General features: G+C 46.1%; 1 protein-coding gene across 3 annotated transcripts; it reads left to right on the forward strand.

The window, feature by feature from the left end:
- The first annotated feature begins 3,173 nt into the window (after positions 1 to 3,173).
- NDUFV3 (NADH:ubiquinone oxidoreductase subunit V3) lies at positions 3,174 to 15,882 on the forward strand. Of its 3 annotated transcripts, none has more exons than XM_081569978.1 (4): positions 3,174 to 3,242; positions 5,065 to 5,185; positions 11,932 to 13,020; positions 15,301 to 15,882. In XM_081569978.1, the coding sequence occupies exons 1-4, from the start codon at positions 3,195 to 3,197 to the stop codon at positions 15,459 to 15,461; spliced, it is 1,419 nt and encodes a 472-aa protein (XP_081426104.1). In that variant the 5' UTR covers positions 3,174 to 3,194; the 3' UTR covers positions 15,462 to 15,882. The 3 variants fall into 3 exon arrangements, with proteins under 3 accessions (XP_081426104.1, XP_081426106.1, XP_081426105.1); XM_081569980.1 differs by having other exon boundaries at positions 12,328 to 12,336; positions 15,313 to 15,882; XM_081569979.1 differs by lacking the exon at positions 11,932 to 13,020.
- The last annotated feature ends 1,238 nt before the right edge of the window (positions 15,883 to 17,120 follow it).

Raw genomic sequence — 17,120 nt, forward strand, 5'->3', positions numbered from 1 at the left:
CTCCCTTCACTAACATCATATACAACACTGACCTCCCCCCATCTCTTCGGAGCACTTCCTCAGTTATCTGAGAGGCTGTTTCCCAGGCTACACTCATTTTCCCCAAGTAAAGCTTAACTCCCAACTCTCACGTTGTACATTTTTATTTTCCAGTTGGCACTGATCTTAAACACGGTTGCTATAGTCACCTTCACACCTATAATCATATCGCTTCTTTGAAAAACCATCAAGCTGCACCTCCCTCCCCCAACTCACTGGGTCACTTCCTCCCATGTTTATCCTCAAAGTACCACCTCCTCAAGCCACTCTGGCTGATGACCCCACCTCGTTAACTGCAGGAGGTCTTTTTGCTTTCTTTGTTATTGAGTCTTAGGACTCTAGCAAGATGTCTGTTGTTGTCCTGTCCAACTCTACCCCACCGACTGTAGTCAGCCAGGCCCCTCTGTCATGGGATTCTCCAGGCAAGAATACTGGAGTAGGTTGCCATTTCCTCCTCGAGGGGATCTTCCCAACCCAGGGACTGAACCCAGGTCTTGAGTCTCCTGCATTGGCAGGTGGATTCTTTACCACTGAGCCACTTGGAAACCAAACCAGATGTCTATCCCAATGCTGGTGGGAGAGAACCAAGTTCTCCAGATCCCAAGAATGATGGTGACATGGACTTTCCAATTTCAGACCCTGTGGTTTATCACCTTCAATATTCTTTATCACCTATTAAATAAGCAAAATTCACAAAGACAAGCCTGAACTTTCCCCTGGAGGCAACAGTTAATTAGGTTTGAGCAAAGGATGATTCTTCCTTCGGCATGTTTTCTTTCTTTTCTCTGCAGTGACAAGGACACCTTCCTTATTATTACCCTAAGGCTTGAGTCCTTGTCCTTGCCTCCCAGTGTGGACGGTGGCAGGTCCCATTGCATCCACTTGACTCGAGTCCCCTTTGACAAGGGTCTGAGTGTTATTGAACCAGGGTCATCTGTGTGTGCAGCAGAGAAACAGTTCATTCACAAGGCAGCCAAGTGAGGAGATTAGAGAACAAATCTTAAATGCGCCTGCCCTATGTTGAGGGGCTTGAAGTATTTATAAGATAAGGAAGCAGGTGATCTCAGGCAGGGGGAAAGGGGATTGGAATCAGGGAATGGTTGAGGCTCCGGTGTCTCTGACTTGCATGCTTTTTCATGAGAGGCATGGTCAAAAATGGAAGCCCTTAGCATGATCTGAGGGTAGAGTTTCCAGCTTACTGATGTCAAAAGGTCATTCATCAGACACCTGGCGCAGACCCAGTTTTAGGGTTGGTGATCCCAACCAGTCTTAGCTGGCTTGAACTGGACAGGTGTTCACCCCAATTTCCCGGAAAACAACTAAAATCTTTTACTGTAGTGACCATACGTCAGAGTTGTTCTCTATAGGAGTGGCTAAGGAGTCAAATGAAATGAAAAGACGCTTTCCCCTTGGATGGAAAGCTGTAACAAATCTAGACAGCATATTAAAAAGCAAAGATATCACTTTGCCAACAAAAGTCCACCTAGTCAAAGCTATGGTTTTTCTAGTAGTCAAGTATGGATGTGAGAGTTGGATTATAAAGAAAGCTGAGTGCCAAAGAATTGATGCTTTTGAACTGTGGTGCTGGAGAAGACTCTTGAGAGTCCCTTGGACAGCAAGGAGATCAAACCTGTCCATCGTAAAGAAAATCAACATTGGAAGGACTGATGCTGAAGTTGAAGCTTCAATACTTTGGCCACCTGATGCATAGAGCAGACTCATTGGAAAAGACCCTGATGCTGGGAGGGAAAGTGTTTGTCACTTAGTCATGTCTGATTCTTTGCGATCCCATAGACTGTAGCCCACCAAGTTCCTCTGTCCATGGAATTTTCCAGGCAAGCATACTAGAGTGGGTTGCCATTCACTTCTCCAGGGGATCTTCCTGACCCAGGGATCGAGTTCAGGTCTCCTGCACTGCAGGCAGATTTTTTACCATCTGAGTCACTAGATTGAGGGCAAAAGGAGAAGCGGGTGGCAGAGGATGAGACGGTTAGATAGTATCACCGACAGTGGACATGCATTTGAGCAAACTTCTGGAGATAGTGAAAGACAGTGAAGCCTGGAGTGCTGCAGTCCATGGAGTCACAACTTAGTGACCGAAAAACAAAAAAAAGGAGTCAAAAGTAATTAAGGTGAGCTTGGTCAGTGAAGGCAGGTTAAAAGCAGAATTTTCAGCAAGCTGTTCCTTGAGCTAGCTTTTTTTTTTTTTTCGGCCATGCCCACAACATGTGGGATCTTAGTTCTCTGACCAAGGATGGAACCTGCACCCTCTGCATTGGAAGGGCACAGTCCTAAACCACTAGACTGCCAAGGAAGTCCCTCCTTTAGCTGCTACTCTGACAAGCTCAAGAATCTTGTTAGTCACCAGTTTCTGTTAATCCTATGTGGTTGTTTTTTTTTTGTAACCAAATGGGGCAGGCTTTCCTGTTGGACCTGTTTTACTCATTTATCTTGCCACCGGGATGAGTCTCCAGCCTTAGCCAAGTGGAGGACCTCTCCTGGTGGAGCTGAGGTAGGGGTCCGCTCCTCTTGAAAGGGATACTTCCGGTGACCAGGCAGGCCGCAGAGACGCGTGAAGGCGTGAAGGCACGATCGACAGGGTGAGGAGGTCAATAACTAACTACTCCTACCCAAGGTGATGCCTAACAGGGGAGGGTTGGGAGGGAGAGTCTTTGCCCCGCAGGCTATAAAAAGGTAAACTAAAGCTTGCATTTCTCGTCCCCTTGGCTCTGAAACTACGGTGCTCACAGGTCAAAGAGCGTCCACGGTCCAACCTGATGCTGCCCTGCAGGGTGACTACGCCGGCAGGAGGACAGGAAACAACACCCACAATGACCACTTTGGCTTCCCAGTACCCATCACGCCGCGCGGCCGCGGTCAGCGGAAACCCTCCGCCAGTGATTGGCGGCTCCTCCCGGGAGCTTGGCCTCCAGCTGCTGCCAGGAACCTGGAAGCTGCGGTGATGCGCGCGCAGGGCCTTGGTGATAGTGCGCGCGCAGCAGCCATTGCCGCGCCCCGCCCCTTCCCTATCTGTGATTGGCGCCTTCATCCGAAGGGGCGGGCCCTCAGACGGCAGCGCTGGTACCGCGTCTCGTCAGTCTGGTGCGACCTCTGCCCGCCGGGAAGGTCTTCCTGTCTGCGTCCGAGTCACAGCCATGGCGGCCTCGCTTCTGCTGCGGCAAGGACGAGCCGGGGCGCTGAAGGTAAAGAGGGGCCAGGCCGGCGGCCGGGAGCTCGCGAAGCGCCGGGAGACCGCCGAGGGCGGGGCAAGGGCTGCGGCCCTGACGGTCACCTCCAGACGTCCGGGGATGCCGCTGACTCCGCTTCCCGGGTTGGGGACTGGGCCTGGGGTGGGGGTTCGGGAACCTGGCCTGAGGGGATCAGAAGCCAGGCCTAGGAGCGACGAGGGTCCCGGCGACCCCGGCCACCGTCCCCTCTGGACCCCGATCCCCAGGAGCCTCCGGTGTGCAGCCAGGCCACGGACAGGTGGAGGGGCCGCAGGTGTCCCGCGCGGAGCCCCACCAGAACCCTTGAGGACGGGGTCTCTAACTGTTACTTAACCCTAGAGGAAATGAGGGAACTTTCAAGAACCTGGTTGACCTGGTAACTAGGCCACTAAGAAGCCAGCTTAGGTTACCTCATCTGTGAAATGAAAAGGAGAAAGAACTTTCTCCATCTGGACAAAGCTAAGTCCACATCACTGTATTTAAAATTAAAAATGACTCTTATGACAAAAGCAATAACTATTCTAATCATCGCAAAATACAGAAAATGGAGGGGGCATCTGCTGTGAGAGAGTCCACTATTTTCCTTTTCATATCTTGACCCAGTTCATTTTTCAAGCTTTCATGTATACATATACACAGTGGCTGACTTTATTTTTGGTGGCTCCAAAATCACTGCAGATGGTGACTTCAGCCATGAAATTAAAAGACGCTTACTCTTTGGAAGGAAAGTTATGACCAACCTAGACAGCATATTAAAAAGCAGAGACATTACTTTGTCAACAAAGGTTCATCTAGTCAAGGCTATGGTTTTTCCAGTAGTCATGTATGGATGTGAGAGTTGGACTATAAAGAAAGCTGAGCGCTGAAGAATTGATGCTTTTGAACTGTGGTGTTGGAGAAGACTCGTGAGAGTCCCTTGGACTGCAAGGAGATCCAACCAGTCCATCCTAAAGGAGATCAGTCCTGGGTGTTCATTGGAAGGACTGATGTTGAAGCTGAAACTCCAATACTTTGGCCACCTGATGCGAAGAGCTGACTCATTTGAAAAGACCCTGATGCTGGGAAAGATTGAGGGCAGGAGGAGAAGGGGATGACAGAGGATGAGATAGTTGGATGGCATCACCGACTCAGTGGACATGGGTTTGGGTGGACTCCTGGAGTTGGTTATGGACAGGGAGGTCTGGAGTGCTGCAATTCGTGGGGTCACAAAGAGTCGGACGTGACTCAGCGACTGAACTGACCTGAACTGATGTCATAACCAGAAAAAGCAAATGCTTCACCTTCATGTGGGTACTGTAGGTACCTGTGTTCTGTGTCCAGCACATAGTAGTCTTAGTGAGTATATACCGAGTGAATGAACACTCTGTGAAGTGTTCACTTACAATATATGGTAGACAGTTTTAAAGCAACTATTATTCATCTTCAGTAGCATTTTTAATGGCTAGATTGTGCTTCTGCTTTATATTCTAAGCACAGAAAACATTTTATGAAAAGAAATATTTTGTAGATTGATAGGTAATTGGAGACTACAAAAAAGTATGCTTAGGAGAAAGTCACTTTGGAAGAAATGTTAGTAGTGACTGTCCTTGAACTCAGGCGCTTTTTGCTCGCAGCTTTTTTGTATTTTCCAAACTTTCCATAATATATGTAGATGCTGAAAATTATAATAACTGTTAGAAATATGCCTTATGAGTTCACAGCATTTATATATCATAATAATACATAATATTCATGCCGTAATAGCTGTTATAAATGGTATTACTCTAAAATTTCTGTTTTTGTGCCATTCTTTTGTCAGACTGTGCTTCTGGAAGCAGGCGTGTTTCGAGGACTTGCTCCTGCAGTTTCTCTCTCTGCAGAATCAGGAAAGAATGAAAAGGGATTGCCACCGAACTCCAAGAAGCAGAGCCCACCAAAGAGTAAGGTTTTCATGGTCATCATAAGTGAGAGAGAAGCCAGAGTGAATAAGTCAGCTTCCTAGGCATTACAAAGAATTTTCTAGCTATATAATTTGATGCTTCATTTTTCACAGTGTCCAGATTACAGTCAGACAGAAGATCTGTGACTGGTTTTAGACCAAACACAGCAGTAACGTCATAGTCTTTGACTGAGTGTGTAGCCCTGAACTGGTTCTCTGTATTTTCTAAACGTCAGACTCCGTGGGTAGCAATGGGATGCAGAGTATGCAGGCTCTGTGGCATTTGATGGCCGTGCTCACATGCTCCTGTGAGGTGACTGTGACCCCCATCCTGTTTTTCCTCCCTCACTGACTTTTTTCAGTGTCTCTGGAACTCGTCAGTGGTGTCCCAGGCTTTGCTTGGTCATAGCCAGGGACTGCAGGCGTCTTTTTATGACTATGGAGAGGGAGTTAGGCGTAGGCTCCAATTCCATCAAGGCTCCCTTAACGAAGTGTGGTTATCTGCTTCTAGCTCTTTCCATAGTCATTTTGACTTTACCGCCAGTTTTGACTGTTTCCCCTGAATCCAGTGTAGTACATGCTCATGGCAGGAAATAGGAAATGCAGCATTGTTGTTGTTCAGTTACTCATTCGAGTCCAACTCTATGACCCCATGGACTACAGCATACCAGGGTTCCTTGTCCTCCACTGTCTCCTGGAATTTGCTCAAACTCATGTCCATTGAGTCAATGGTGCCATCCAACCATCTCATCGTCTGCCACCCCCTTCTCCTCCTGCCCTCAGTCTTTCCTAACATCAGGGTCTTTTCCAGTGAGTCACCTCTTCACATCAGGTGGCCAAAATACTGGAGCTTCAACTTCAGCATCAGTCCTTCCAATGAATAGTCAGGGTTGATTTCCCTTAGGATTGACTGGTTTGATCCTTGCTATTCAAGGGACTATTTAAGAGGCCTATTGTGTTTAATCTTAATTGATGAAACCTCAGTTAACTCTTAATATACATATACAATGTACAGTCTCTTTGTAAATCTTTGACTATATGGGGTTTAGAAGGATAGTTTGAGTTTGTCTTATTTTCATCAGGACTTCCTTGGTGGCTCAGATGGTAAAGCGTCTGCCTACAATGCGGGAGACCCAGGTTCAATCCCTGGGTCGGGAAGATCTCCTGGAGAAGGAAATGACAACCCACCCCAGTATTCTTGCCTGAAAAATCCCATGGATGGAGGAACCTGGTAGGCTACAGTCCATGGGGTTGCAAAGAGTCGGACACGACTGAGCGACTTCACTTTTATTGTCATCAAAATATTATTTCCTCAGTTTGAGTGTTTGAAAGTGTGTAGATGCTTTTGTCCCCTCTTCATCTGCACACAAAAACACAGGTAGGTTATAAAATATTGGCGTGTTGTTGAGAGAGCCTTCAGCTGCCTTTCACACGCCATCCATCTTGGCTAATGACACATACCCTCCCTGTGTGTCTACGTGCTCGTCCACTGGAGGCCCGAATTCAACAGGAACATTGTTGTTTCTGTCCTGCACCTGCCACATTTTTAAAGCCCATGTTCTTTTTCAGTTTTCATCTATACATTTTAAAATAGCTATCTTAAACATAGGGCTTCCCTGGTGGCTCAGTGGTAAAGAATCCGCCTGCAATGCAGGAGATGCGGGTTTGACTGTGGATTCAATCCCTGGGTCAGGAAGATCCTCTGGAGACAGAAATGGCAGCCCACTCCAGTATTCTTGCCTGGGAAATCCCATAAACAGAGGAGCCTGGCGGGCCACAGTCCATGGGGCCACAAAAGAGTTGGACATGACTTAGGGACTAAACAGCAACAATCTTAAACATAAAGTCTCTTCTTTTTTCCAAAGATCCCCTTTTTTAGAAACGTGCTTCTGTATGTGAATACAAATGGAATGCTTCATCCTGTGATGGTTTTGGGTGCGGTTGTGAGAAAGGAATACCGAGCTGGGGTTTGGCCTGGGCTCATGTAGCTTCTGCCTCTGGTCACAGCAAGCCCTGCAGGCCTCTGAGTCCCTTCGTGCTGAGCGGGGTCAGCGGGCCAGTCTCTTGCTAGGTCAGTGTGAGACTGATGACCTGTGTAATGTGTGTGTGCGGTCAGGTGGGAAGACAGCTTTTAGAACTGTGCTGTCTTTAATGCACTTTACACTTGTATTTCAGAACTTAAAAAGTAATTCCAATCCCTGCATGAAGGAAAAGAAATGCTGCTTCTAAGTCAGTATGTGCAGTCCTCAGTATTTCTCCCGAGGTGTCAGGGATCAGTGAGCTGAGATACAGAAGTGCTTTGGCCCACCAGTGGCACATGGCCAGGTCAAAGCCTGTACACTGGAGCCAGCTTTGGAAACCCTTGTGGGGCTTGCTACAATGCTGATGGGGTCCTGAGCGCTCAGCCTTGGGGTCACATCTAGTCCAGGGTCTGTGTCCCAGGTAAACACACTCTGCCCTCTCCCACCTGGGACACCAGCCCTTTGGAGCACAGGCTTCCTTCCTGGGAGAGCAGCTAGCATGGTGGACACAGACGTCAGAACCTGGGGTCTGCCCATGGATGCTCCCCTGCATAACCACCGGGCTTGCTGGCTTCAGTGTTCTGGTAAATTCCATCCCTAGGCTGAATTTGGCAACAACAGTAATAGACGATCAACTGAATAACTCCTATGTCACTCTTTAAAGAATCTGTTGAGAAGCCAAAGTAATTGCCTACTTCAAGTCCCTATTTCAGTCTGCAAAGGGAGGAATCTGGAAATAGGGATTTGGTATGCTTAATTCTGACCAGCGTTGCTGGCACTGTTTAAGTGTTCCATGTGTTCCTCCTGGTCTTCAGCCCTGTGAATAGATAATACCAACATCCCCGTGTTATAGATGAGAAAGTAGAGGGGGGAGATACTCCTGAGCCACCAAGGGTCACACTGTGTCAGTACTGGAGCCTGATGTGAGGCCCAGCAGTAAGATCCCCAGTCTATATTTATAAGCAGTGTGTTGTCTTGCCTGTGGAAAAAAATCAATTCTTGTGTATTCAGTAAAACAAACAAAAAAAGCCCAACTTTTCTTTAATAGTAAAAATAATGTGAAAAGAAGTTTTCGTTACCATATAAAATTGAAAAACTGTTTTGCATCCTGTTGAAATGTACCTTTGTTTCTGAAATTAGTTTCTGACCCGCTGACAAGATGTGGAACTGCTCATCTGTTCTGAACACCTGAGTCATCTTCATTTTCAGTTAGGGTGCTACTAAAAAGCTGAAAGTCGTGCCCTCCCCTGTTTTTCGATGAGAAAAGATACTCAGGAGATTCAGTGGAGAGGAGACAGAGAAGCTGTAGGAGAGTGCTGTCTCTGCGCTGTGACTTGGGTCTGTAGACCTTGATCTATTTGGGCTGTGACAGTCTCTGAGGATTAGAACCCATCCCCGAAAGTCCGCCTCTCGTGCTGGGAGGGGTGGCTCTGTGACTGGTCTTATTTTAGGTGCTTTGTGGCTCACATATTTGTCTTTCAAGGAAAGTCACACTCAAACTAGAACGCTGTCAGAGTATGCAGGTGTCCCACCTCTAGAAATGCAAGAGGTTTCATGAAAACGAACAGGTAAAGTCATGCTTATGTTCAGAGCGAGCCCATTGTTCTGTACACATGGCTCTGTCTCCAGGCAGCAGGACCCCACACTGCCAAGTGCAGATGTGGTGTCTCCGCCGGCACTGTGGACAGGGGTCACTGGTGGCAGCTATAGTCATCGCAGCAGGCTTCCCTGCAAGTCACAGAGGATGCTAGGCCTGCGCTGCAGAGGGTCAGAGGTTGGCTTCTGATGAAAGGCAACTGTGTTACTGTGGTTTAGTCTCTTAGCCTGTCTATGGAGTTCTCCCCATAACTAAGCCCGAATAGAAGATATTTTAAAGCATTCTTATTTAATATGGTAGACCAAAGTTTCCTTTTTCAAATAAAATAAACTATTTCATTTGAGATTTTCTTTTTGCTTTCAATAGGTGATAAGTCTAATGTTTTAATAACTAACTTACATTTATAAAAATCTTCATAATAAATTTTGAAAGAGTGAGGCATTATAATTAGATAGTTCAGTTCAGTTCAGTCGCTCAGTCGTGTCCGACCCTTTGCAACCCCATGAACCACAGCACGCCAGGCCTTCCTGTCCATCAGCAACTTCCAGAGTCCAGCCAAACCCATGTCCATTGAGTAGGTGATGCCATCCAACCATCTCATCCTCTGTCGTCCCCTTCTTCTCCTGCCCTCAATCTTTCCCAGCATCAGGGTCTTTTCAAATGAGTCAGCCCTTCGCATCAGGTGGCCAAAGTATTAGAGTTTCAGCTTCAACATCAGTCATTCCAATGAACGCCCAGGACTGTTCTCCTTTAGGATGGACTGGTTGGATCTCCTTGCAGTCCAAGGGACTCTCAAAAGTCTTCTCCAACACCACAGTTCAAAAGCATCAATTCTTCAGTGCTCAGCTTTCTTTATAGTCCAACTCTCACATCCATACATGACCACTGGAAAAACCATAGCCTTGACTAGACAGACCTTTGTTGACAAAGTAATGTCTCTGCTTTTTAATATGCTGTCTAGGTTGGTCAGAACTTTCCTTCCAAAGAGTAAGCGTCTTTTAATTTCATGGCTGAAGTCACCATCTGCAGTGATTTTGGAGCCCAGAAAAATAAAGTCAGCCACCGTTTCCACTGTTTCCCCATCTATTTGCCATGAAGTGATGGGACCGGATGCCATGATCTTAGTTTTCTGAATGTTGAGTTTTAAGCCAACTTTTTCACTCTCCTCTTTCATAGTAGCCTATCTAAAATAAGCCTTATTAGAAGTTAATTTTTCACACTTGGAAAATTCATGCTCAGCATAAAAGTTGATCAGTGATACAGGTGAGCGGGCTAGCAGGGTTTGGAGGCCAGTGTATGTTACACATTCCTTGTCAGAGCCTTTGTGCTGTTTCAGGTATGGTTTAGAAAGACAGAATGAGAGGGTTCAAGTGCATATGCATGTGTTTACCTTGATTTTATGCTTCATGTGATCCTGGGGCTCTGTGCTTGTTCTGTTCTTGCAGTCAGAATGCAGGTTCTGGGATGGTGCATGGCTGAAGATTCAGACAGGGCACGGAGGGGGTTTAAACTGTCACCCGCGGCTCTGGCTGTTCAGTCATCCTCTTACACTGCCCATTGACCTCTCTCTGGCCCATTTCTGATTATTTCTCAGTTTTCTTTGATCATTTTCTGTCATTCTGATGTATATATATATATATATGTATGTATGTATATATGTGCATGTATATATGTGTGTGTGTATGTGTCTATATGTATATGTCTGTGTGTGTATATATATATAGTCTGTGTGTGTGTGTGTGTGTGTGTATATAGTCCCTGATCTCAGAAAACAAGAGATTTTTTTTGGATACCAGTAAAATGGTAAAGTTAAAAATACATTTTTTTCCACTTTAAAGAAGTGGTATACTTTTTAGTATAAAATAGTCTCCTAGACTTGAAAACAAATACCTTTAGAGTTTGCTCATCTGTAATATCGGAGAAGGCAATGGCACCCCACTCCAGTATTCTTGCCTGGGAAACCCCATGGACAGAGGAGCCTGGCGAGCTGCAGCCCATGGGATCGTGAAGGATCAGACACGACTGAGCGACTTCACTTTTCACTTTCATGCACTGGAGAAGGAAATGGCAACCCACTCCAGTATTCTTGCCTGGAGAATCCCAGGGACAGCGGAGCCTGGTGGGCTGCCGTCTATGGGGTCGCACAGAGTCAGACATGACTGAAGCGACTTAGCAGCAGCAACAGCAGCATCTGTAATATATTTTTTTAAATTTTGCTTTAGACTTGAAAAGTAATTTTAATTTATAAAAACTTGTTCTATGTTTTTCTTCTTATCTGTATGGTTAAAAAAGATTTATCACTAGAGACAGTTGAGTGAAAATAGAACTAATGAATGTTCTGTGAGATTTCGTTTTCTTTACTAGTTGACTCTACAACATCTAAGACTTACAGTACCACTTATTGTAACAGTTTAAGACGCACTGTTTCTAATGACACATATGATATTAAGTTATTTTAGACCTTTTTGGTCTTGAAACAGTTTTCCTTGGCAGAAGAAACCCCTGAAGGACATGATTTGCAGGACTCTTGTTCCTCTCAGAGCACCTTCGTTTGACTCCCAGTATCCCCTCCCAACCACCCCCCACTCTTAAACTCATGCATGTGCTTCCCCCAGACCCAAACCAGACTCTCTTCTCTACTTTTGCTTTGTTCTCTTGTTTAAAAGGTCAAGTTCATACAATATGGGTCATTTTTAAAATATTTGAGAGGCATCAATTTCTTTAGGGATTTGAGAAATCAGGCATTTCTAAAACTTCATCATCTGAAAATATCTTTATAATTTATCTTAAATTGAGATGAAATAGTAGTTTAAAAAGTAATTATCATCAGGAAACTCTTGCTGTGAAAAATGGAGATAAGATTGTTACTTCTTCTATTGTTAAAAAAAATCCCATCTTAAAAAATCTTCAGCTATCAAGAAAGACATCTGCGATTTTTTTTTTAATTGTTCTCCTGTGTGGCTTGGCTTTCCCTTAAGAGTAGGTTTCCATGGAGCAGTTCGTAAGATGATGATGTTGAAGATACTGTCAGTAACAAGGTGATGTGTAATGAAATGTCTGTGAACTTGATGAATTCACACTGTTTTACTCAATATTAAAAATAATACTCCTCTTTATGCCGTTTCCTAGATGTAGTGGAACCAAAGGAGAGGGGCCAGCAGCTCGCCCCCCCAACAGCAGATGCGGTGTCCAAAACCTTATTTGTACCCACTTCCTCCCCATCAGTTGTGAGCCAAAGCAGGACGCTAGCAAGCCCTAACCCCGATGCCAGTGTGCTGCACACAGACCAAGGGCTTCCGAAGCTTTTGTCAAGAAAGACTTTGGTAGAGTTTCCTCAGAAAGTTGTGTCTCCATTCAGAAAACAGGGTTCAGATTCAGAAGCAACCCAGTGGGGCAGGAGAGGGACAGATGATTCATCTTCATCTTCATCCAGCTCCTCCGATTCAGAGTCTGACGAGGAGGGTGACCGCTCAGGAGCAGGTCCTCAGGTGAAGAGCAAATGCAGGGGGGGGTCTCCCATAGCAGAGGCCTCACGTTCCTCTGCAGATAGGGCCCCCAAAACTGAGATATCGGCCAAAGAAAAGACAGTGTCGCAGCAGCCACCCCTGGACCTCACTCCTGCAGAGAGGCCCCGCCAGGCAAAGAAAAAGGGGGCCTCCGGTCAGCCCCTGGAGGACAGAAAGGACCCCAAACTCAAAACCACAGTGCCCAAGTCACATGCCGCTGAGGAGTCTATGAAGCAAAATGTAAAGGAGAAACAGTCGCAGAAGATATCTAGATCAAACAAAATAGACAAAGAAAGCCAAAAGCCACTTGAAGTTAAAAAAGTCTTGTCTGACCGTACAACGTGGGGATTGTCCACACATCCCGATGGTGCCCCGGCGTCCACCCCATCAACAGGAACCAGAGCCAGGGGGCAGCCGCCAGCCCCTCCTCCTGAGGCCAGAGGGAGCCTTTTGGAGAAACAAGGACCAGAAGCAGATAGGGAGCTGGCTCTTCCCCTGTTCAAAACAGAAAAATTGGAAAAGCAGGCAGCAGAAGGAATCTTAAAGGCTGAGGAAGAGATTTTGGAAGATCAGCTACCCATGCAAAATTTGAAGCCAGCCCAGGTTCAGAATAAAGATGTTCTGGATGAAAAGCCCGCAGTTCTGAAGCTTGAGAAGGGCGGGATCATGGAGGACTCAGCCGCTCAAGTGGAAGGCCAGGACCACACACAGGGTACACCTTGCCTTGGGGTTCAGAGCTCTTTCTGTCCTTTGGGTGGGGAGGTCAGGCTCTGAAGAACGGTGGGATGAAAAGAAGTGTTAAACACTCGATCAGGTTCCCCAGTAGCAGGTAGCCTGTAGCACTGTCTCAGATAAGCTGGGGAGTGTATGTTAATTATAGGTAGAAATTCCTGAAACATTTCAGATTTATTTCACAATGAAAAAGTTTGCCCTTGGCGCTTCTGAGTGTTTCTTAACCAGTAGAACTTGTGAAAATAGACAGTTGAACATCTTCATTCTTAATTTTGGAGGGTGTTGAACCTGCAGGGCACCTCATTGAGTGAGGGGTGGTGGGAGGGTCCTGTTAAACTCCCCAGGTGAGGAGCAGCGGGTACACTTGGAGAAATGGCCTTCAGGTAAGCTGAACAGGCCTTTGTGTTTAGCATCTTTATGCCTAAGGGAAAAGCTCACTTTAGGGATTGAAGCTGGACCTTAAGGCAGCCCTGAACTGCCCGAGTCTAGTTTACCCTGGACATGTCCTCTGATCCACCTGAAGAGCACAGCAGCCTGCTTTGTTTTTCTGTACTGAGTTTTTATGAAGGGCTTTTTTGCTCCCCTAAATTGTTAAAGGGAAACTGTTTATTCCTCTTATTTTACCACTTTCTTGTGCATCGAACTTCATAAAATACAGTGTGCTTTAGTGGGACCGCAGCAAAATGGGAAAGCAGGTCTCCAGTTTCAGGATCTGTGGCTCTTAAAATGCACCCATCACTAACAAATCCCGCTTCTTCCTGTCTGCGCTCTTTTCTGTTTAAAGCCTCTCCTAGGCTAGTGTATGTTACCTGTAATTATTGTTGTTGCCTCACTGTGTTACAGTAGTGTGTGTTTTCTTCCCTCCCCTTTTCTCCCTCTTTTGTGAACATACGAAGCTGCAGCCAGCGCCTGCCAGCCTCCTCCTGACCCCAAAAACTGCTTTCCTGCTGCTGTTGTAGTCACTCTGCTATATACTTGTCAAACCTTCAGGGTAACACAGAATTGGGAGCTTTCAGATTGCAGATCTTTTTGAAAACAATTTGGCTAATTTTTGATGATTGTGTTATTTTTTTCAACATTCTCTTTGCCCTTTGGAGGCTGAAGACGCTGCCCGGAATGCAGCTGACTTTCAGGGCAGCGTCTGCAGGGGGTGAGCTGTAGCTCGCCCAACCCAGCCACCAGGCTCCTATCCTGCCGGGGAGGGGTGGGGGGTTCCATTCCCTTCTGTCAGTGCCCCACCAAACGGACTGTGAGGACGCACCTGCCTGAGCTGTCCCCACGAGAAGATACCCTGCTTGTTGAGACGGGAAAGAGATCAGTTCTCTAAATAAGACATTGTTTGTTTTAACACAGCTAAGAAAATGAAAAACATTTTGTTATGAAAATTTTGGTATGAATTCCGATAGTGGGAAACTAGTTACTTTTTTGCAGTATGAGTAGAAGTGAACGGAGTCTGGACAACAGTAGTTTCAGGCCCGTGAGAACCCGTCCTGCATCAGCCGTCAGCCACGCCGGCTCCCTCGTGCCATCCTCGTGTCTCAGGGCGCATCCCAGGGAAGCAGGGTGTCTGCTTCATCCACACACGTGGTATTAAGATCACCAATTGTGTGGGTGTGTGGGTTCTAATTCTTCTTTTTTCCACATAGAGAGATAAGGCTAAATAGTTTTTAGTCTGAATCTAAAGTTTACTAACGACTTCTTTTTTAAAAAGTTAAACAACAAAAGCTCCACATCTCATTTCCAGTTCCCCTTAACTGTGTTATCATTAAAAACATTGGACTTTATCTGATTTTTCTTGTATTTGGAGACTTAGAAGCCTCACTTAGTTGCCACTTTAAAATTTTTCTTCTGTAAATTGTTTATTGCTGTTAGAGGTGGATTTTTAATAGATCTGCTTTTTTTCTGCATCTTTAAATGACCTGCACATCCCTCCATAACTGTTCTTGGCATTTTCAAAATTCTGAGAAGTCCAGAGTCTACACAAAGTAAGAGGTATACACAAAGTAAGATGTAAAGACATTATAAAAGCTATTGCACCTCTTACATGATTAGTGTAAATTTTCATCGAGTTTCTTTATTTTGCTTTTGAAGATACTGTTGCTTTCTGGGCTTTTCTTTTCTAAGTAGACAATGTGTTTATTACATGTGGGATTTATGAAGAATGCTTGGTGGGTGTGTGTGTGTGTGTGTGAGAGAGAGAGAGAGAGAGCTGACCCATTCAGAAGCTCCCCACTTACATGCTGTTGTGTTTTCCCCACAGAGGCTGTGTCAGCTGCTCCCACTGAGCCGTTTGACAACACCACCTACAAGAACCTCCAGCATCATGACTACAGCACATACACCTTCTTAGACCTAAACCTGGACCTCTCCAAGTTCAGGATGCCCCAACCCTCTTCAGGACGGGAGTCCCCCCGCCACTGAGAGCCCCGTGTAAAGATTACACGTTCTGTGTCTGCGTTCTTGTCTGCCATCCTCTCGGCAGTCACGACACCCGGCGTGTTAGAATCCTAGCAAGTAGTGAATTAGCAGCACTCCTCTGATGGTTCAGTCTCCATGTGTTTAGAGACATCTGGTGCAGGGATTTCTCTCTAATTATGAAGTATGGCTCAGTGGACAGATCGACACAATTAGAGAGTCGGAGGTGTCTTCCCTCTGTGTGGTTTCACTGTGCTGAGCCCCGGTCAGCTTGGTGTTCTCTGGTTCACCAGTGTGGAGTCGATAAGTGTAGTGGGGCCTTCTGATAAGACCTAGTTCTTGATGAATCAGATATAGGAGTTGTATACATTTTAACTAACTACTGCACTGCAGAGAAATTATAATAAATTATGGCATTTTAGGATCAGAAGGATCCGAATTCTTTCGTTCTGTTGGATTGGGTATGTGATGTCGACTTGGGGAGTTGCGGAGCAATGGGGTTACAGACAGCTGAAAGGGGTACACGGGGTCCAACAGCTTTGTTCCGGGTGGCCCGGCAGAATAAGCGTATTTGTCCACAGAGGGTTTCTGGGATGGCCCAGTGACTTCCTATCCCTCAGGGTAACGTTACCCACGCCGGGGGCATGCAAGTCGGAGCAGGCTCTGTCTGTCCCTCTGTGTGTCCCCAGGCCCGGGGGGACTCTGAGAGGTAACAGATCCAGCTGAGATCATTGCTGAGAGAAGAGGCTGTGTCCACCTGCTTGGGCCAGGTGGCCCTCTGCAGCAGAACGCCTGTCTACACGCTGGGACATTTCCTGGTTTGCCTGTTCTCATCCTTCCTTGCTTGTTTCTGTGCCCAAGCTTGTGGGCCTTAGTTCATTTCAGTTCTGGTTCTTGGCCTCTAGTCAATTTACAACAAACAGTACAGTGTGTTATAACTTCTGACTCACATTTCTATAATCCTGCTTTTCTTAAAATGAGTCCAAGTAAGGATACCAAGACTGAAAACATGGGGTTGAAAGCTAGTATTGTGATCATCTGTCTCAGATTTCGTTACCGCCCCAGAGGCTTAGCGACCCAACAAAGTTCTCTAATCACATTTTTCATTATAAGAGTACTAAGACCCACTACCAAAAGAAAGCAAATGGAACATAGATTACCTGAAATCTCTTCTGCTCACCCGACCATGGTTAACACAGAACAGGTTTCCCGGTGCTGTGACCATATAATGTACATACAGCTTTCTATCCTGTTTTTTTTTTTTTCCGTTTAATAGCTTCTTACACTGTGGCCCATGGAGCCCCTGTGATGTGTGGAGGCGTGTGAAGGGCTGTGGTCTCTGATGCGAGTGCACTTCCCTGGGCTGTTAATACCACAGAGTTGTGAAAGGTTGCTCCTGAGCCATGAAAGACGCCAGGACTCTTGGCCTCCAGAGGAGAGAAATTCAGTCCAGGGCCATTGACAAGGCTTGATTGCTCAGAGCTTTTGTGTATTAAAGTTTTATTAAAGTATAAAAGAGATAGAGAAAGCTTCTGACATAGACATCAGAAGGGGGCAGAAAGAGTGCCCTCCTGCTAGTTTTCAGCAAGAAGTTATACACCCATCAGCAGGCTGCTAATTGGAGAAAGGCAATGTCTCAAAACTCAGGATGGCGCCAGGCCCCTC

This window comes from Giraffa tippelskirchi, chromosome 2, assembly GCF_054371585.1.
Source record: "Giraffa tippelskirchi isolate mGirTip1 chromosome 2, T2T-mGirTip1v1.2.pri, whole genome shotgun sequence".
NCBI classification, from domain to species: domain Eukaryota; kingdom Metazoa; phylum Chordata; class Mammalia; order Artiodactyla; family Giraffidae; genus Giraffa; species Giraffa tippelskirchi.